The sequence below is a fragment of the Emys orbicularis genome, chromosome 16 (assembly GCF_028017835.1).
Source record: "Emys orbicularis isolate rEmyOrb1 chromosome 16, rEmyOrb1.hap1, whole genome shotgun sequence".
NCBI classification, from domain to species: Eukaryota; Metazoa; Chordata; order Testudines; family Emydidae; genus Emys; species Emys orbicularis.
This window is the reverse complement of record NC_088698.1, coordinates 10,781,876-10,803,242: the sequence shown is the minus strand read 5'-3', so window position 1 is coordinate 10,803,242 and position 21,367 is coordinate 10,781,876. Positions and strand designations below refer to the sequence as shown.

General features: G+C 46.5%; 2 protein-coding genes across 3 annotated transcripts in view; both read left to right on the top strand.

The window, feature by feature from the left end:
- Positions 1-856: 856 nt before the first annotated feature.
- RPLP0 (ribosomal protein lateral stalk subunit P0) lies at positions 857-7,697 on the top strand. Of its 2 annotated transcripts, none has more exons than XM_065417973.1 (8): positions 857-916; positions 1,378-1,483; positions 3,340-3,515; positions 3,609-3,696; positions 4,015-4,161; positions 5,885-6,070; positions 6,803-6,943; positions 7,471-7,697. In XM_065417973.1, the coding sequence occupies exons 2-8, from the start codon at positions 1,430-1,432 to the stop codon at positions 7,624-7,626; spliced, it is 948 nt and encodes a 315-aa protein (XP_065274045.1). In that variant the 5' UTR covers positions 857-916; positions 1,378-1,429; the 3' UTR covers positions 7,627-7,697. The 2 variants fall into 2 exon arrangements, with proteins under 2 accessions (XP_065274045.1, XP_065274047.1); XM_065417975.1 differs by lacking the exon at positions 857-916 and adding an exon at positions 2,700-2,730 and having other exon boundaries at positions 1,419-1,483.
- Positions 7,698-9,490: 1,793 nt separating this feature from the next.
- Positions 9,491-21,367, top strand: part of GCN1 (GCN1 activator of EIF2AK4) — a 59,669-nt gene continuing 47,792 nt past the window's right edge. The window contains exons 1-12 of the mRNA XM_065417624.1: positions 9,491-9,530; positions 12,500-12,602; positions 14,967-15,030; positions 15,684-15,815; positions 17,416-17,524; positions 18,266-18,364; positions 18,453-18,587; positions 19,097-19,165; positions 19,251-19,359; positions 19,787-19,861; positions 20,508-20,636; positions 20,869-20,919. Of these exons, the coding sequence (XP_065273696.1) occupies positions 9,513-9,530; positions 12,500-12,602; positions 14,967-15,030; positions 15,684-15,815; positions 17,416-17,524; positions 18,266-18,364; positions 18,453-18,587; positions 19,097-19,165; positions 19,251-19,359; positions 19,787-19,861; positions 20,508-20,636; positions 20,869-20,919 (1,093 nt within the window). The 5' untranslated portion in view covers positions 9,491-9,512. The remainder of the gene's footprint in view (positions 9,531-12,499; positions 12,603-14,966; positions 15,031-15,683; positions 15,816-17,415; positions 17,525-18,265; positions 18,365-18,452; positions 18,588-19,096; positions 19,166-19,250; positions 19,360-19,786; positions 19,862-20,507; positions 20,637-20,868; positions 20,920-21,367) is intronic.

The window sequence follows — 21,367 nt, the reverse complement described above, 5'->3', positions numbered from 1 at the left end:
CTGACCAGCAATTAATCCTGTCCCCCCAGCTGCTCCTCAGTTCAGCACCCTCATCTCCCTCAATTCAGCTCTTCCTGGGGGGTTTCACACACACACCCACCCACCCAGGCCCAGGCCGGCACAGCTGGGCTCTTTACTCGTTTCTTCCCCCTCCCCTCTTGTGAGACTGGTGAGTGGTGGGGAGAGGCTCTGCCAGCTTCTAGCAGGGCTGACCTTCACAAGGCAGTTGGAGCATCTCCTGTCCTCTCCAGCCAAGCTCCTGACCTGTCTGAAATCCTCTCACTCGTGAAAAACTCATGAGCGCTGGTGCTATCATTCCTAGGTCAGCCCCATCTCCATTGTCCCTCTGCAGGGAAATAGGGAGTGTGGCCAGAATGGCCCCGCTGCCATTGTGATCTGAGTAGCTCAGGTCGCAGAGCGTAAGTTAGAGCAGCCCTGAGGCACAGCAGGGTTACGGCTGTCGTATGTTTGGCATTTGGACTGAACTCCCCTTCCTGGCCTCACCCCTGCCAGGCATCAGAGGGATGTCGCAGATGATGTCACAGTACTGGCTCCATGCGGGGGGAGGCTGCAGGTGGTCCCTAGGCCCTGCGGCTGCATTCCAGTATCCCAATAGGCCGTGGGAGGGCGGGAATATCTCTCATCCAGCAGGAGGCGCCCTAGCAGGAGTCAGCTTTCTATGTGCTGCTACTGCCCCTTTAAATGACAGCACCTTCAGCCGTCTGCCTTGTGAATGACAGGTTTTCTGTCCAATAGGAGGGAGGGACTCATCTGGTATCCGGGATTGACGTCTACAACTATCCAATAGATTGAGCAGGGCCGGAGGTTACCAGTCGCTGATTGGCTGTGGCTCGGAGTATAAATGAGGAGAGGAGGCGGGCGCGCTCCCTTTTCTTTCCCGGAGCTCTCGTGGGAGGTGGGTGTCCGGAGTGGGGGCGGCCCGCGGGGGACTTGGCCGCACTCAGCCCCCGGCCGGGGAGTAGATCACGGGGATCCGGGCGGGTCGACCTTACCCCGGGGCTTCCCGGCTGGCTGGGCCCCGCCGCGGCTCCGGGTGTCGCTAAGCCTCGGGCCTGGCCACGCGGGGCCAGCTCAGCACCGCGGCAGGGACACGAGGCCGCGCCGTGCGCTTCGGCCCGGGATCCCGATGCCCGAGGGGCCTCTTCGTCTGCTCTACGGGATCCCCTCAGCGCGGGGTTGGAGGGAGCCGGGGGGGCCCGGGGCCCATAGACGCCCCCACACTGGTTCCCGTTTATCGTTCGGGAGGCCGGACCAGCATGCGGCGTCCCCCTTTCGGGCGGGGCTGGGAGGCCAGGGGATAGGATGTGGCTGCCGTGATCTGGCTGAACCCTGGTCTCCCAACCGTGTCTCCTGTAGGTAACAGCTTGTCTTTAAACCCTTTGTGGCAATCCTTGGAAGCACCGTCGAGATGCCCAGGGAAGACAGGGCTACGTGGAAGTCCAACTATTTCCTGAAAATCATTGTAAGTGTTTCCCTTGGGGTGTGTTCTAGGTAGTCTGGACCCGGGGCTGGGGCTGGGATGGACTCTTGTCACTCATGGCTCAGCCTGCCTTGGCCATTCTCTGTACTACACCTGCAAACGCACCCCCAGGTTAATCCTAATGCACATTTGGAGCCACAGACTTAATGGGGGGTTGTGTTAGACAGCAAGGCAGGAGCCAGCCTCATCATTAACACAGAGCTGCAGTTTGCAGAGGTTACATGATCAAGGAGGAGCAAGCTATGCTGGGACCGTGGTCTCCATAGCTCTAGATACCTTCTGTGATTAATAGCTGTTGTAGCAATTTGCTCCATTGTATACCAATGAGGTGCAGCCCTCAGGCTCCTGGAAAGTTGCCAGTGAAGTTGCTGATAGTGCTACTCAGTTTTTGCCCAATTACAGCTGGATCTAGAGCAGTGGTCCCCAAACTTTTCATGGTCATGCTCCCCTGTTACCCTGAGCCAGAGCAGGACCGAGGAAGGGGGGAACGTGGACAGGGTAAGGGGGCCTCAGCTGAGGGCAGGAGTGGAGCTTCGGCAGACCGGGCCAGGCTAGGTGTGGAGTTGAGTGGTGCTCCCTCCCTGCCCCCTGTGGGAGCTGTCCCAGGCCTCAGCTGTGCTCCCCCAAACGTTCCTCCACGCGCCCCCCCGCAGTTTGGGTACCTCTGATCTAGAGCCTGGTACTCCACATTTCCCACTGGTGGCTGCTGTTATGAGACTCAAGACTCTTCTAGATGTTACCTCCAAATTTTATCAGAAGGGTTCTCAGTAGGCTCCTTTAAGTGAGCTTTGAAATAGACACTTGCATAGCTGTTGTCTCTCTTACAATGAATATACCAGCCATTGGCAAGTTTTTGAACATTTTAAAAGCAATTGGGAAGCCTGAGTAAGATCCCCAGAACACTTGGCTCTGGAAAGAATTAAACCTTGCTACTAAGAATGGAATCCACTGCAATCACAAATGAATCATTTAGAAGAGCCTTGTAAACGTTAGTGCTGCTTCCTAGTTGAATATAATTTGTGTTTTTAATGCCTCAATGTGTTGTGTAGCAGTGAGATACTGTTCACAGTGACCGAGTAAGCAAAAGTAGCATCTGCAAAAGAGCCACACATCCAAGCCTCCTTAATGGAAAGCATTACCAAGTTGTTGACTCTTCAGCAGGGAACCTTTCAGAGAAACTGCATTAACATTTTTACAGGCATAAACATCACATCTCAGCTAAGCTCCTGGTACGTCCTGACTGTACTTTATTTGGAGGGTTGAAATGCATCTCATTTAGCATGTTTGTCTCCCTTAAATGTGCTTTGGGACGTCTCTATTTCCTCTCTGAGGGTCATCAGACTGCTGCTGGTATATAATTTTTTTCAGAAAGAATTGCACTCTGCATTTTCTGTAACATTGGGTTGGCAGCCTTGTAACCATATGTTTTAAGCAATGGCTCCCTGGCAACCTAAAGAGACTGAAAATTGTCATATCAGGGTTGGTTTGGAGACTTGAGGGGGAAGGGAGGAAGTACCCCCAGAGTGGCGGATAGTGGGACAGTTTGATTAGTGCACACACTGGTTGCTGACTGGAATGTGTACCAATGTCAGCTGTTTAAGAGCCCTAGTCAGGTGAGAGGGATTTTTGGTTACTTTGGGACAGGTTCTGGTTGGTAACATTGGGTCAGATTTCTCAGCTTAGCACACAGTAGCTCCCATTTATGCACCTAATCAGAGTTACTGGGTGCTAAGGACTTGTGGAATCTGGCCATTTAGTTAAGGTGCCTAAATGGGACCTAATATTACTCTATACCCTGGTCTAAGTTTCTTTGTAAAACTCATTTGTTCTTTCTGTAGCAACTCCTGGATGATTATCCAAAATGCTTCATCGTGGGAGCAGACAATGTAGGATCCAAACAGATGCAGCAGATCCGCATGTCCCTGCGTGGGAAGGCTGTCGTGCTGATGGGGAAGAACACCATGATGCGCAAAGCTATCCGTGGTCATCTGGAGAATAACCCTGCTTTGGAAAAGTGAGTAAATTACTGTGATTCCACACTCTGTTCCTGGGGAAGACTGTATGTTCCCTGGAGGAGTGAAACTGAATGGTGCTGTCTTTCCTCCAGGCTGTTGCCTCATATCCGTGGGAATGTGGGCTTTGTGTTCACCAAGGAGGATCTGACTGAGATCAGGGACATGCTGTTGGCTAACAAGGTAAGGGAGGAGGACACTGTTGTTCTAGTGCGTCTACTCAGGGAGGTCTTGGGGCCTGATCTGAAGGAAGGAGAGAGTGTAACACTGAACATTCTCTGTGGATGTGTGATTTTAGAAGGGAGCAAGAACTGGGAACCAGGCATGTCCTGTGTTGTACTCTGAGCGCTGCCACTGACTTGCTGTGACCTCCGTTTCCCCATGTGAATAATTGGGAGATGCCGATCTCACAGAAGTGCTGTGAGGATGAATTAGTGTTTATACAGTATAGTCTGAAAGCCAAGCATTATTTTGCTTTCTCTTCTTGCACTGTCATGTTAGGTGCCAGCTGCTGCTCGAGCTGGTGCCATTGCCCCTTGTGATGTCACCGTGCCAGCCCAGAACACTGGTTTGGGTCCCGAGAAGACCTCCTTCTTCCAGGCTTTGGGCATCACCACGAAGATCTCCAGGGGTACCATTGAAATCCTGGTGAGTGCAGAGCAAAGTTCAGTGTGTTACTAGCAAGTGAAAGATCATTCACAGCTTTCTAGCTGCTCCTATATACTGGATGGGCCCTGGTTGGACAGTTTGGCAATTCCACTGAAGTTAGGACTGTAGATTTGTAGCTACTTCATCCCTACATCCCCATATCTTGTGCTGCTTTCCATGGCACAAGATCGATTCCACCTTCTATTGAGGACTTTGGAGGAATGTCTCTAAAGCATCTTAAGAGGAAAATAGCAGAGTAATGTGACAACAATAGGATATTGCATGACAAAGAAAGCCTAATCAAATAGGAAGCTGTCAGAGAAATTGGGCTGGGTAAACTCTTTCTGCCTCTTGCCAAGCCGAGTGGGAGGGTTGTTTGAGCAGCTGATCTCCCATCCCTGACCTCTCAGATGCCTTTACCAGATAGCAAAGCAGGTCTGATTTGCTGACTGAGAGCCTGCAAATGCCCTCATCAGTGGCCCACTCATTCATCTATATGATTCCGTGCTGTAATTGAAGCGTAAGTCATGGGCTTGATGCAGGAATGACTGGGTGAGGTTCTCTAGCCTGTGTTGTGGAGGAGGTCAGACCAGATGACCATAATGGTCCTATTTGGCCTTAAAATCTCTCCCAGCAGCCCTCTCCCTTGTAAAACACTCTGGGGCGGGGGGGGGGGGGGGGGTACCCACTTACATGGAAGAACAGCATTGCCAGTCTCCTGCCCCCGCTTAGGCTCCGGAGGCCAATGCTTTCCCTCCCTGTGAAATACAGCGGATGTGGTGACAAAGGGGAGCTGTGTGAGGACCTGGACTGGTATTTCACTGTGGGGGAAGTTCCCTGTTCTCTTGCCACTTTTGGAGGCGGGGAAAGTGGGGCCTGAGGCTGCTTCTAAAGGCCAGGGGTGCCTGTCGGGTTATTCCCCTTCATCAGGTCAGGTACACCTTACACTTAGTGGCTTAGTATTGGCAGTTTTCTCATTTACGTGGAAGAGCTGGGAGAATAAAAGGGGTAACTTCTGCTAACTAATGGTGTAGGTAATAGTGCATGTACAGTAACGTGAGGGAGGAATTTCAAGCCCAAGTCTGTTAGTTTTGACAAAGGGTTTTTGAAAAAAGATGACTCCCTGAACAGTTTCAAGAAAGGTGGGATTTTGAAAGGCTTATCAGTGAGTATCGATCCATTTTTGACTAAACTGCCCTCACAAATTCAGACTATTTAGGTTACTGCTACTCTGTGAGGAATGGAAAGAATAAATATTAAGACTCCTATAAAAACGGACATAATCTTAACTGCAGTGGTGTTACTGCTCTACCTTAAGTAATCTTTAAAGCCAGATGTCTAATTTGACTCCTGTGGAGAAGAAGGGTTTAGTTCCATCTAGCTGGGCACACCAGTACTTTGGGTACGAGAAACTCTGGTTTGAGTGTCTAACGGGACAGCCTAAGTCTAGATGATGTGTTAAGTGTAGCTGATTCCATTTGCATGTCTCATAATTATGGACCTCGCTTTGAAATGTGCCATCTGCTGGGTGGGCTGCTCCTCATACTTCACACAGATTGCTCAGCTGAGCTTTGAACATGTTTTGATACAGAATCATTTGTGGGTCTAACTCCTTCAGTCCTATCTACAGATGTTTGTAACGTGAAGTTGAACCTTGTTGCGTCTCTGTGCCTGAGTTTCCCTGTAGCAGTGCGTTGCTCACTTTTCCCTCTTTGACTCTCAGAGTGATGTGCAGCTGATCAAGACTGGAGATAAAGTGGGAGCCAGCGAAGCGACCTTGCTGAACATGTTGAATATTTCCCCATTCTCCTTTGGGCTGATTATCCAGCAGGTGTTTGACAACGGCAGCATTTACAATCCTGAAGTGCTGGACATCACTGAGGAGACTCTGCACAGACGCTTCCTGGAAGTAAGAGCTGCTTGCCTGTGCTGTATGCCATGTCTACTGTATTCCATGTAGTTATGGGGATAGATTAAGTGCTTGGGTATCTAATCTGAAGTTCTGGAGGCCCATGTGTGGGTTTTTTGTTTTGTTTTGTTTTTTTCTTTTCTTTTTCTTTTGAACTGTGAATGAGACAGCACTGAATTCTAAAAGTGATTTTACAGATCTACAGTCTTGAATAACAAGGTTATTGGCTTGGCATAGTCCCTTTAAAACTGGTCTGTGCCATTTCATTGCACTCCAGAGTTGGGAGATCCAGATGCAAGTGTGTGTCAGCCTGTTGGCCAGCACCCCAGTTTTCCCAAGCTGTTTTGATGTTCCCCATCACCTTTGGAAAATTGGGGTAGTGCAAATCATGGCTTTGCCAGACAGTAGTCTTCTTGGTGGGTTGTATCATGCATCCCTGAATGCTGGGAATTTTGATTTGCAACATGGATGTGTTTTCTGCTGGGAGCAATGTTCCATTCTGCCGGCTATCAGTTATGTATGAAATGCAGAGAATACAAAATCTGGAAACACCTTGTAACAAGTGTTAAAGGTATGTGGTTAAGGCTGCCTCTTGTTTGTCTCCTTTGCCAGAACCAGGCAATTCTCTCACCCATAATACCCTTTATTACCTTTGCACATATTGTTATGGATGGTTGTGTTTACTTGCAATGTAATTCTCAGGAACATGAGTTTTCTTTCCCTCTTCCCCAGGGTGTTCGTAACGTAGCTAGTGTTTGTCTGCAAATTGGCTACCCAACCATCGCTTCTGTGCCTCACTCTATCATCAATGGGTACAAGCGAGTCCTAGCTGTGGCTGTGGAGACTGAGTACACCTTCCCACTGGCTGAAAAGGTAAAGTATGAGCTAGACAGACTGGAATAGATCGTGCGCTGACTTAAGGCTCACAAACTAGCTTTTGAGCATGAGCTCTTAAAGATCTAGAAGGTTGTATGTTAGAGATCTGCACTGAAAAGAGGCCTTGAACAGTGTGAAGTGCATGTAACTGCAGTGCAGCCAGGGGGAATTCCTTGCTTTGTGGAGGTGCAGTTCTGCCTCTTCACCCTCAGTCCTAGGAGTAGCTTACTGGCAAGGAGGGTGGAGAGTGTGCTTTCTGAGAGCATCCCTGTCCTCTTCTCATATGATAAGGCAGCGTTGCCCTCCTATTGATTGTTTTCAGTTCGTTTGTATAATGCCATCCCTTGGGTTGCAGGCAAGTTGCTCGCATGGCCTTTGGGGTTGCAAAGGTTGTGCTCCCTGCTCTTAATTCCTGTGGAGACCCACTAATACGCCATCCGTTTTCAGTCTGGCAATAGGATAGTAGATGTAAATTGTGACCTGTTTGTTCCCTGAAATTACTATATGCTTTTCTCCTCTTACAGGTAAAGGCCTTCCTAGCTGACCCCTCAGCCTTTGTGGCTGCTGCGCCTGTGGCAGCTGAAGCTGCAGCTCCTGCTGCTGCTGCTCCAGCCAAAGAGGAAGTAAAGGAGGAATCAGAGGAGTCTGACGAGGACATGGGATTCGGTCTCTTTGACTAACTCCTGCCACACACTAACCAACCACTTCATTAACTGGTTTAATTAGAGAAATAAAGTGCTATTTTACACCCTCTGTTGTGTGTTTATCGTGGGGGGCGGAGGAATCATCATGCATGAACTTTCCACTGGTGTGAAACTTAATATGGATTTTGATCCTAAAGATGTACTTTTTTGATCTTGCCTTCAATCATAAACACTTACTAAAACAGCCATAAAATAATTTCAAGAAACCTTCAAAGAACTTTCCCCTGCAGGTGAGAGCAAGAGGCTCCACACATGTCAAATACTAGTCATGTCACTTAGTGCACTTCTGCCTTGGCTACACTGGAATGTTAATGTGAATTAAAGTAGGGTGTGAATTTAAAGTGCAAGAGATATTCAAGAATCACTCCATGTGTGGATGCTATAGTGACTCAGTTGTGTAGACAAGCCCTGAGGCTAGCAGGCCTTGAGCTAGTGTGCTGAAAATAGCAGTGTGGACATTGTCTCAGGTGGCAGCTCAGGCTGTCAATCTCACAAAAACCCTTGCGTCTGCGTTTAAGTGGCTGGCCTGAGTCTGCTGGAGCCATGAGGCACAGCAAATGTGCTCAGTGAATCACTGATAACTGCAGGCAAATAAGCAGGGTCCCTGTCCTGAGGAGCAGTCTACATTACTGAATACACAATGAAAACTCAGTCCATTGTTGATAAATTAGATAAGCCATGACTGGATCAGTTTAGAGACCGGGTCTTATGAGGTTTACTAGGCTGCCTGCTTTGGAACTATGGGGCCAGCAGTGGAACATTCTCAATTGCAGGCGTCACCTCATCTTCTGGAACTTGATTGCTCTGGTGAGCTTCAGATTATGCTGTAAGATTTAGCAATTCAACAGTCTGTTTTTGTTTTGCTGCCAGGGTAAGCTGGGTGTGTCCTGTGTGTTATGAAAAATGAGTTGTGATTTTTGGTTCTGTGATTGCTGCTGTGGACCAGCTGAGTTTTCATTATGTAAGACCCAGGCCAGAGTGTTAAGCCAAAACAAACAGGCCTGATTTTCAGTGTTGTAGAACGCCACTTCTTTTAATTCAATGAGAATCATGGGTGATCATCACTTCTGAAAAATGACCCACATATGGGTCTGAATGTGGATTTAGGAGCATAACTTTTATGCACCTGAGTTTTGATAGTAGGTTAAAATAATTGTTTCTTAATGGTCTAACCTACAATTGCTATTTGGGAAACTGTCCATTTTCCAAGTGTTATGTCATCGTGGGACTGGCTATTTCCAGGGTGCTCCCTGTGCTAATTACTTGCTTTCTAATCCAAAAATCTGCCTCCCTTGGTGATTTTATAAAGACATTGCAACCTTCTGCAAAAAGAGCTGACCTTCACCCAGGCACTGTGAAAATGGGATTAAACTCTTGCAGCAGGGACTGCCTTTTATGTTCGCACTGGCAGCACCTCGCACTATGGGACGCGGATCTATTACTAGGTGCAACTCTACCCCAGCAATTGAAGAGGGCTTGTATTGCTACAAAGTCAATATCTGCCTTTGTCTTATTGGTTGACCGGGAGGCAAGTGACCAGCAGCGTCCCCGGGGATAGTGGAGGAACCATCAAGGGCAGGGAGTGGCTCGCCCGCTTGGGCTCGTTCACAGGGCCCCGGCTGCCCTGGTCAAACCCCTGCCAGGCCCGATACTGTATGCCCGGCGCTGCAGCTGGGGGAGAAGGGCTGTCTCAGGGAAATGAGCAGCTCCTGAGGCCTCGCCGCGGCAGCACCTAGCCCCACTCACTCGGGGTCAGGCCCCGATCTCCAGGCAGCTCTATAGCCACGAGCCCCACCCCCTGGCCGGGTCTGCGCGTGACCCCGAACTGAACCGCGTAGTGCTTCCGGGGTCAGACCGGCGCGATGGCGGCCGACACGCAGGTGAGTGCGGGGGGCTGGGCCCGGCAGTGGCTCAGCGAGAGCCGCTCCCGCGGGCTGGCCGCCTCCGAGGCCCGGTTCCTTAGCTTGGCCCCTCTCAGGCGGCCGCGTCACGGGGAGGCGGCGGCTCCCGGGATCCGGCCCCTGTCACGGGGAGAAGGGACGTGGCAGTCGCGTCAGCCCCATCCCTCGCCGGGCGCCGACACCGAGCCTGACCCCCCCCCCCCCGGTGCTCTTCCCGAGCGGCCGGCCCGGCCGAGCGCGGCCTGTCCCCTTCTCCAGCCCGGGACAGGCCGAGCGAGGCCGCGCTTCCCAGGCCGGCTGCGCCCGCGCCAAGCTCTCGCCTGCCCCAGGCAGCCTCGTGTCGTGGTGCGAGCCCGGCCCTGCCGCGGAGTCCGGCCTGGCCGCGCAGGGGGTCGGAGCAGCCGCGGCGCCTCGCCCTGCGCGGGGGATGGGTCGGGACGGGAGGCGTTTGTAGAGCGTGACTGTCGCGTCGTTTGTGTCTGGGGGACGGGAGCTGTCTGAGCCTCAGAGCCGGCGGGATGAGCCTGTCTCTCCTGCTGGGCCAGGCTCAGGCGAAGGTCGGGGCTGGCCCAGCGTTTAACATCCGTGTTAAAAAGGTCCTTATCAAGTTGAATCTTACTCAGTTTCCAGAAAAAAACAATCAGCTCTGGGCACCATCCCAGCCACTGAGACCCTCTGTCAGTTTTTGTGGTTCTTCAGATCCTGTTATGTCTAACAGCTAATGAAGATTTATCAAGTGGTATGGGCTTAGGCTTTAGGAGCAGGAGAGTGAGTTCTGTCCCTCATATTGCAGTGAAATTATAAACAGCTGTGATGTGCAGAAGAGTGACAGCCATACAGTTCTTAGCTGATTTGTTACAATATTTTTCTCTTTTCTCTATATGCTTGTGGTGATGCACTTTCCACTATTTTATGGAGGTTGCTTCAGAGAGCCCCTCCAAAGTCAGGTCTTATCTGGCTTGATATGTATATGTTTAGACTTCACTTTTTCATGAAACTTTTCTCTTGTATAATTTACTAACACATGTATGTCTATATAAATCTTAATAAAAAGAACAAGCAGTGGTGCATGAGACCTTTGCACAATGACTCCTCATCACTGAAGTTGCATGAATGGTAAAAACTGCCCATTCCGTAAATTAGTGGATCAATTGGGAACCACTGGATTATAATGCAGATTTAAAATTATCCCAAGTGTCTGAAAACTGAGGTGTAATCCTTGTAAATTGCTGTCACACCTATATATGGTCCATCAGCATCAGTACTTACTAGACATCTTGGGTTTGTCTTTAACAATGGAAAGTTTTTTTTAAAACAATTTCTCACATGTTCGTACCTTAACTGGTAGGCTGACGAACAGTTAATATTGATGACTACCATCTCTCGACAAATTCTGCAGGTTGTTAGCCAGATATACCCTACCTTTTGCCCATCCTTGGAGAGAAGCACAGGGATTAGGATGGCTGAGTTGGAGGAAAGGAGAGGTAGGAATTGCCTGGAAATTCCAGTCAGCAATTTTGAGGGGTCTCATGCACACAAACAAAAGCTTCATTGAGATCAATGGAGGCAGTTCATGGGCTCCCTGTGTGCCCCAATATAACCTATGTTGTGGAGATGCAGGCAGTATGGAGGCTATTCCAGCTTTGAAGCTGGAGTACTGTACATGAAGCATCTGAGGACTGCGTGCTGGGGTTGGGATTTTATATTTAGGTGGTTCTCATGCATCTACTGTCTCAGGCTGTCTGCAGATGCAGGAAATTGACACTACATCAATTGCTACTTGCCACCAGATGTGGCAAGCCCTGCTGTCAGCCTGAAACAAATTTTTGTTCATACATATTTTACAAAACTTTAATATTAATGTTCTAATACATTTAAAAATTAAGGAAACAGGTTATTACTGGGATTGGGATTTAAACATTCTCCTGCAGTGTTTTCAGTCCAGACATCACAACATGGTGCTAGTGCATGAAAAGTGAAACTGATTATACGCCAAAGTGAAATTGAGTTCTCTAGTTCCACTTCTGAAGCTGGGTTAGGTGTAAAAAGTAAACAGACAGCATAAATGGTGAAAATTAAATTACTGAAACAAAAAAATTAACAATCTGATTTCCACTTGTGTGGTAACATAGGAAAGAGTTTTTTATAAATAGGATGTGACTTTTTAAACCTGATAGACGTTTCAGTTTAAAAGGAGACTAACCCACACGAACTCCATGAACATGTGACAGGTGTCTGTTAAGGTACAATGAGAAACCTTTCACTTGTTATTCCTCTTACATAATTTCAGTACGAAGTCATAAGTGAAACATTCAATGTATGAAATTAAGCCTGCAGCATAGACTGTCTCATGGTGGAAGCTCCCCTTAAATGAGTGAGTGAGTGCGGTCTAGGGGCTAAAGTGCACCACTGGAAAGCAAAAGATCTGCATTCTATTCTGGTGCAAATTTTTCAACCTTTAAAGGTCACATGTACTAGGCAATTGATTTTACTGGTTCCTTAAGTGATTCACATGAGACACATTGCATTGTAAATATAGTCTGTCCACTTTATAAAAGGGTAATTGGAGTCTAATGGTACTGTATATTACTGAGTGAGGATGCAGTACCACATGAACAGGTTGAAAATCAGAGAAAGGTCATCCTACTGTATATATGAAAGAGATTTTGAATTATCAAACAAGTAGAGGAGCTTCTTCACCTTGTATGAGACACTGATAATTCTTTCTTTTCATGGATACAGGCAGGAGTTGTTGATTTGCCTAGTACCATGGTGGTTTGGATGACTGTGTCTAACCACACCAGTCAGTTAGTAAGAGGAGTTGGCTGTCTGCAAAAGGGCACATTCTCCCTTCCTGGTGCTTCTGTTTGTTCTGGTTGTGCAGTCCAGTCCATATGTTGATGGTGACAACAGGGTGATAACTTTTTTTGTGTGAATGGTTGTTTTAGGTTTCTGATACACTGAAGAGGTTTGCTGTAAAAGTGACCACAGCCAGTGTGAAGGAGCGAAGAGAGATACTTAATGAACTGGGAAGATGTGTCACTGGGCAAGGTACTTGTATTTCATCTATTTAAAGCATTTGTATGCTATTTCTTTCACAGAGAGTGTGGAATGGGTTTAGGCATATACTAAAGCAGTGGCTCCCAAACTTGATTGGTTCATATACCACCGTCTGAAAAAATTGTGGAGTGAATGGATGAAACATCAAGCTCATGTACCATCAGTGGTCCATTTACCACAGTTTGGGAACCCCTGCAGTGCACTTCATTTTAAAAGACTGAAATCTGTGGCCCTTTTTTGAGGCCGTAGGGCTGTAGGCATTGGAGTATGTGCTTTCCCTTATAAGCAATTCTAACAATTGTTTGTCTGTGTCTGTCTGTATGTATACACAAGTAGTGAGGTTCATGTCTCCTTTAGCATGGCTTGCTGGTCCTGGAGATTTTGCTCCATTTTTCTGTTCTGCCCCTCTCCTCCTCCTAAACAGTTCTAAACACCAGCAGACCTCGATGTTATTCATAAGGAAAGACCACAGGCTCTGTTCAGTGGCAAAGGCGCTTGGCCAGGTTTATTGCTGACAAAGCACAGTATTAACATAGGAGCTAGAGGTACATTAACACGTGTATGCCTGCAACAAGGCAGCCACTCAGCACACCAGGATGCAGTCCCCTTGGCAAGTACAAAGTTGCCCCTCCTATGCCTTCCCCTTTTATACATCGATACAAACAAGTTACATTTTACACTCCATATGTTTTTCATTACTGCCCTGTACCTTGTGCCTGCTAGTTCAAACAAAACATCCCCATCCGTTATCTTGTCATCTCATCCTTCTCTTACGAGAGGCCTGTGTGTTCCTGTACCATCTCCTAGGAATGTGTTTACACCGTTACTTGAGAACACTGTACCATCCTCTCAGGTCAAGAATGTGCTTACTTGGTGTGCTGCTATTTTGCCAAGGCCAGGCTACTCTGGTTCATAGCCTTTGGGTCGCACTGTTAATTATGCCTCGGGCTCCAGCAAAGCCTAAAACAGGCATCTCAGATGAGAAGTGAAGATGTAAAGTGGGATTCCTGCTTATTACATATTCCCATTGTAGAGGTGTCCTGGTAAATTTTTGTGAGAGCAAATAAATTTTGCTTAGATGAAATTGCAGGAGTGATTTAAATTTAGTTTTTCCACTTTGTTTTAACATGTTGTATGGTGGTGTTGTGTACTTTTAAACAGCTGCTGTGAACCATCCCAGAGGTGGCTGTTTTTCAGTGTTGACTGAAATGTTTCCTTTTTACATGAAGTTCATTGGGATCCTTCAAGGTGAAAGGTGTTCTGTAAATGTGATGATAGTATTACTGGGCATGATAGCATGCCTCTTCTGAAAGGTGAATAAATCACTTCCAAAATGCTCCTGATCTAAGAGCAAGCAACCTATAGCTGATTACTCATCTGGGTCTATCCTGTGGCATAACTCTGCCTCACTGAGTCTGACCATAGTGAAAATTTATTCTCTACATTTGGAAAAAGGTAACTAAGAGGGTGATGAGGAAACATGCAGCAGCAATTTGAGTATCTTGTTCAGCGTAGACATAAGAAAAGAGGAGGAATGAAAATATAAAGGTTAAATCCTTCAGCAGATACTCATAAAATATTTGTGGACACTGAGATGCGGAGGGAGCCCTGTTTGATGCTGATGTCCAGTTGGTTTCACTCAAACTAGTGTTACCATATTTCATGTAGGAGGCTGGATCTTCTATTATGCTTCTTGATTACAAAGCAAGCCTAGAATTTTTAACTTGCGCTCTACAAATGATTAAGGACCTGATCCAAAGCTCATTGAAGTTGATGGAAAGACTTCCTTTGTGTCTATGGACTCTAGATCAGGTCCCAAGGTTGTATGTCACAGCCATGGCTTTTAGGGTTTTTTGTATAAAATCATGCTCTTTATCACCCTGGCCAGTCTTTTACTAAATAAGACTCCTCCATGAATCATTAGTGCAAATGTAGCTTTATATCTGTCCAGAGTAGCAGAGTATGGGATTTTCAAATGCTCTTAAATTTAAAATGCATTTAATGATTGAAAATGAGGGTTGGTGTTTTTTTTTTTTTTTTTTAAATAAGATATTTATTTGACTTTTCTCATAATCTCCGATGACATACAATTTAATATTAAAGTATTGTGTGCTCTGATTTTTTCCCAACTTCTAAAAATTGAAATTCTGATTCCCATTTTTTTTTTTTTGGTCATGACAGTCAATCAGCCTTGGATCCTGCAAACACTTACACACATGCTTAACTTCACTGCCATGAATAGTTTCACTGGAATCAGTGGGGCTACTCACAGTAGTAAAAGGAAGCATGTGCATGTTTGTGGGATTGGGGCCTTATTGATGATTCCCAAATAAACACTTTGGAATTTTATTGCAGATCTGCCAGAGAGTGCGGTTAAAGGCCTTTGCAAACTATTCTGCCTCACCCTGCATCGTTACAGGTGAGTACGTGGGGCTGGGAAGGCTGCATATCTGGTAGTTGAACTTGACTGTAGTATCTTCCATATGGAAATAGTGTTGATGTGGAGTGTAGTATATAGCGAGATTTGTCATAAAAGAGTGCTGTTCAGTAAGGTAGGCCCAACATTTAGAATCTGTAGAAAAACAAGTTTTACTACACCAAATAACAAAAATTCATCTTTTCAAATTAAAAACAAATTAAGATCTTGATCCTGCAAATCACTGTGCATGAGTGCATCCCTTTGCCCTTGCAGAGCTCCATGAGTTGCAGGATCGGGCTGTAACTGAGCAATTTTGGGTTAGATTTAAACTGTGGTCTGTAGTAAAGAAATGGTTGAAACCCCCCTTTGGGCCTGCCAGAATTAATTGTTAATCTTGTGTCATGGGATGAGAATTGTTGTGGTGTTCCTCTGTTCAGGTCAGACTGTCTGTTGAGGTAGGGAATGGGTCATTCTGCCATGAGTGTAGATGATGTAGACCCTTCTTCACCTGTTGGAATGGTAAAGAGATAATGGCTGTTGGCCAGACTGATGGTAAGAGGAGGCAGAACCCTCTCTGTGGAATCTAGAATTTAATATCTGAAACACTGACAAGATTTGTAACCGTTACAGAAAATGTTTCCTTTCCCCTATAGAGATGCAGCATCCCGCAGAGCCCTGCAGTCAGCTCTCCAACAGCTTGCAGAGTCCCAGCCAGAAGCAACAGCAAAGAACCTTCTGCAATCCCTGCAGTCTTTAGGGATCAGTGGCAAGGCTGGAGTTCCAAGGTGAGGGCTGACTGCTATTCCCGTTGCTGTGCATGAAACCATTTCATGAAATACTGCCAGTCAGCCTCTTGCATCCAGAATGGAAGCTTTACCACTGAGAGGGGGTAACTCTTACTTTTCCAAGCAGAATTAGGGAAAATTGATGGTTCGTATTTTATTCTCATTTACCACGTCAACCATCTTGCCATAGAAGCAACATCATTTCCAAGAGGGTGACTCAGAAACTTCTGCTGAAGCCTGTTTTGACTCTGATTGGAGAGTACTGCAGCTAGTACTTCTTTATGCAGACACAGCACACTGAATGCCCATTGGGAAGGGAGAGGCTTACTTCTAGTGAAATTCAGATAGCAGGGTTGGGCTGGATTACAGTTTCCTTTCAGTAGCCTTCAAATACAGGACGACTTCTTTTAAGCTGCTTTATCAAGGAATGACCAGGAAAGGGACACTTGTTCAGCTGTTTAATTTCAAGACATTATTAGCTTTGGTATCTTAATCTGCTTTGGGTTGATTCTGTGGTGCAGGGGTAGTCAATAGGTGGACCGTGGGCCAAATCCAGACCACCAGATGCTTTACAACGGACGGTGACATCTTTTTATTTACTTATTATTACCAGTATTGTTACTGGTTTTGTATTATTTTTCTCTGGAGTCTGGACCTTGACCAAGAAATTTGGACCTTGAAAAAAAATAATTGGTTACCCCTGCTGTGGTGTGTTCTTGAGATTCATTTCTAAAACGCTTTATTGCTGTTGTATTACAGTAGCAACCAGAGATCCCAGTTAGGGAATGGGGCCAGAAGTGACCATTATGATTGAGCATGACCTCCAGCATAACACAGACCACAGCACTTTACCCGGTGATTCCCGCATCAAGCCCAGTAACTAGGGATTTGAATTAGAGTATGTCTTTTAGAAAAAATGTCCAATCTCGATTTATCCATGCAATGTAGTATTTACTCCTCTAGTTACTGTCTGGTAGCAGCTGGTTCTTAAGGGACTCTGATCCTGTTATTGTCTGTAAGGGGTATGATTATTTGAGCTCTGACAGGCATGTGAAGGATCCATCTTCTGCCATCACCTTGGGAGAGAGCTGAGGATTGCAACAGAGATAGAAAATAGATCTGGCACAAATCAGGAATAAGTGTGTTGCGCCAAAGTGGCTGAGGGTGAATGATAAGTGAGTAGTCATTCAGAAATCTGAGACAGTGCAGTCCAGTCAGCCTGTAGAAGAGAGCAACTGGGTTACTTGCAGCCCAGGGATTCAACTTGGAAAATGTTTGCCTCTCCCTTCTCTACTGGCCTTAGGGATCTCCACAGATCTTAGGGATCTTTCTCATATTGTGGTTTGACATCCCCAGAAGGCAAGGTTTGGCCTTTTGATGTGTTGTTCAGAGGATTCTGAATGTTTAAAATGTGCTAATTAGTGGTGCTGAGAATTGATTTAAAACCTGAGACTTCAGCTGTTTTTCTCCAGTAAAGATGCTTCGCTAACAAGGTGACAAATTCCAGTTTGGGCATAATAATGTGTGTGTCCTGGGTTAATAAGGCTGAGCAATATCTCTGGAACTATAGACTCACTCCCTTTTCCCCTTTCTGTGACAGTAAGAGCAGTGGATCTGCAGCTTTGCTGGCTCTCTCCTGGATTTGTTTGCTTGTGCGCATAGTCTTCCCAACACGTGACAAGAGAGAAGGAGAAACATGGAAAAAGCTGGTAGGTACTTTTGTGCTCTGGAAAGGTATCTTGCCCCTCAGGGATAAGGAAGACGCTTTGAAGTATTGTTGTGTATTTCCAGGCTAATGTGGCAATGAGAAGAATCCTGAATGTGACTGTGGGCTTGGTAGTGGTGATTGTAACAGCTGGTGTTACATTAAAACCCACCTTCATAGGGCCTTTCTCTTCCCTTTGTTTACCCTATACACTTTGTATAGTTTTTGGTCTCCCTTATTCTGGTAAAAGAGGCAGGAGGTATTGAGATTAATAGCTTTGGCTAGAGCCAGGCAAACTTGCTCTGTACACTTGTCTGGAACTGCAACAAAATTGATGTTCTCGTCTTGGATACCCCCCCAGATCTGTTAGTTATGCAGCTGAACCCCAACCCTGCAGTATCCTGTACTGGTCTCATCTTGGGTGTCTCCTAAGCAGGTTGCCAATTATATCACATTTGGGATGGTGTTAAGAGCTTTTCACTTTATTTTCTCTCGATTGGTTGGTCTGTCCTGTGGACCTTATTCCTGCCATCTTGGAACACAGTACCAATTGGAGATGTGAAACTGCTGTTCTCTTTACAATGCTCACAGGAACATTTATTTGAAATCCTGTTTAAAGTCATTTGTGGTGAGGAAGTTGCTGATGAAGATCCTAGAAGCCTTACTCAGAGTTAGAGTGAACGTTATCTATTTCTATTTCTCAAGTGTTAAGTGTGTGAATGTGTCTTCCTATTTCTCTTGGCAGGTGGAAGTCCAGTGTTTGCTTCTGTTAGAAGTTCTGGGAGGTTCTCACAAACATGCAGTGGCTGGAGCTGTGAAGAAATTGAACAGGCTTTGGAAAGAGGTGACATATGGTTTGACACAGTGTGACCTAATTCACTGACTTTTCTAGTGTCACTTGAGTTAATGTATCTTATGGTTCTTCTCAACAGAACCCAGGGCTGGTGGATCAGTACCTGTCTGTCATTCTCAGTCTAGAACCAAACCAGAGCTATGCTGCAATGCTGGGGTTTCTGGTGCAATTCTGCACAAGCCAGAAAGAGATGGATGTTATTAACAGACACAAGGTAAATAAGAACACTGGCTCCTCTTTCTCCTCCATAATAATCAGAATGATTTTCCATTGGGAAGGGGTAGAAATGTTACAGCAAGGCTGGTGCTTTACATCTGTCAGTCTGATAGTAAAGCGAGATTGATCTGATTAAAACTCAGGTATCCTGATCTGAGTTGTGCTTAGGGAGACTGTTGGCACACCCAGCTCTTCAGTGTATCTCTTGCTTTTAGGGAGATGGCCAAGACACCTGCTTTCCCTATCTCTATATCCCCATTTCAGGAATGGAGCTGAGCACTTAGCTCTCTGTGGGTTTTTTATGTTCAGGCTGGCAGATAGGGCAAAGAACCATGCTTCCTAGTGGAGCTGTGTGTGGGGGAGTGGTAATAGAACTGAAATTCAGCTTGAATGGGGCTTAGTGTTTTGGGGGGAAACAAGCCGCGGCATGATCTTTGGCTCCCTGCTGGCATTCGGGGAGTGTGAGCAGGTTGTGACATGACTGTAACAGATGTTCTGCTTGTTCAGAGTGCCCTTCTGGATTTCTACATGAAGACCATCGTAATGAGTAAGACAAAACCTCAGAAGCACTTGCTGGTGAGACACATGGCACTGTTTATACTTTTGTCCCATGTATAATGTTTGCTGCTGTGTTGGGTGCCTGACCGTGTTCTCTCTGCAGGATAACTGTGCCCCCCTTCTCCGATATGTGACTCACTCTGAATTCAAGGACCTGGTCCTACCAACTCTGCAGAAATCCCTACTGCGGAGCCCTGAGAACGTGATTGAAAGTGAGTCTTCTCTAAACAACATGGGGTGGGGGCATGAAGGATTGTTCCTTGGAGTTCAGGAATTGGTGTGGGTAATAGGAGAATGCCACCCATTGGACTGTGCTCAGGCAGACTCTTTGCCTGTGAGCAGAGCTAGGTGGCAGGCTGGCTGGCTCCTACAGGGTGAATGTGGAGGGGTCGCACTGGTGATGTGATCCCAAGTGGCTGGGTATGTGGTATCTACTGCTTGCGGGGAACAGCCTTTCAGAGCTGAATGTGTAGAATAATTCTGAGTAAATTTGTCCATGGGAGGCAGTTTCTGTGGTTTTCTTTCCACTTCTCATGGCAACAACTCCTCTCTAATGGTCTCTGAGCGCTTGGACTGTGTGACGTTACTGCCAGGATAAAAGCCAGTTGTTTAATACCATAACTTCTTTTCTGTCCCCAGCAATCTCCTGCTTGCTAGCATCCGTGACCCTTGATCTCAGCCAGTATGCTCTGGACATCGTGAAGGGACTGGCCAGTAAGTGCCATGACCTCTGGATGGGTTGACAGATTCTTAGCAGGACTCCCTACAACTCTGACTGTGCCTGTGTGTTTATGATTGCCATATTGTTAGTGCCATTCTTGACTATGAAGATGTCCTTGTCGTGGGTGGGAGGCGATACTGTGATACGGAATTGAAATATTGCACATTAAACTTCTGAAAAGAATTGGGGTTTCAGTTCTAGCAATCTTGTGGCTGCCTGAGGCCTGTTGTGCAAAGTGGTTTAGTACCAGGAGGGCAGCTGCTTTTGGGGTGGGGCATGGAACAGAGAGTTAAGAGACTTGGCTTCTGTTTCCAGCCTTGCTACAGACTAGCTTTGTGACGCTGGGCAATGCACTTAATTCCATGTGCCTCGGTATCTCCATCGGTAAAATAGGGAAGTATCATTCCAATCTCACAGAGGAGTGGAGTGTAAATTTGTTAATGTCTGTAAAATGCTGTAGAACTGCGGCGTTAATAGTAACAATACTGATTATATGCCCTGCCAAAATAGAAGGGAGGAAATTCTGACTTGGCCAGAAGCTAAGGCAGGCCGCATGGATGCACAAAGATGACTTCGCCCCCTGTGGAGGAAATGTGCATAGCTCTTGAGTAACTCGTAGCTTGCACATTCCATTTTTAGGTCAACTGAAATCCAACAGTCCACAGCTGATGGATGAGGCAGTGGTGGCATTAAAGAATCTGGCTCGACAATGCAGTGATCCATCGGCTGTGGAGTCACTGGGGAGACACCTGTTTGCTATCCTGGGGGGTAAGTAACTTCTGAGTCAGTCAGTGCAGATCAGCTGAAGTTTGCTTGCTTTGAGGAGTGTTCCATATTGTATGTCAGCTGTAAAAGTTGAATAGAGCCAGCATGGTCTGGATCAGATGGAAGGCTGAACAGTTTTCTGGTAAAAATAGTCTGTCTCTCTCATGGATTTAATAAATGCCCCAGTTAGATTGCTTGCTACCAACTCTCTCACCACCGTGTTTTTTGTTGACAGGTTCTGAGGGGAAACTGACGGTTGTGGCTCAGAAGATAAGTGTCCTTTCAGGTAAGGCTACTGGAAGAAAGTAGAGAGGTTCATTCTACAGTGGAACAGATTTAGCGGAAAGATGAATACTTGAGGTGTCAGTGTCTGGGCTGAGAGCTCCCAGCCCAGTAATTCTTAACCAGCCATGGCTGGAAGGTCTTGGGTGATGGTACATATTATTGCCTGCAGGCTAATGGCCTTCTGCTCTTTAAGTAGGTTGATGGCTGTTGGTGGCCATTAGAGACCAGTGGAAATTCAGAAAGCTTTACAATGTGTAGCCAAAGGAGGAGGATTAGGTGGTTGCAGCAATGATAGAAATTTAGAGAGAGGTCCACCAGGTTCTGTAGCTGCAGGACGGCTAAATCCAGAACTGGTGCAGCAATGGAGAGAAATTTGGACAGGCAGGGATGAATGGGATTGAGCTATGAGGTGTCGGTTGTAGCCTACATTGTTTGGTTTGCAGTAACTC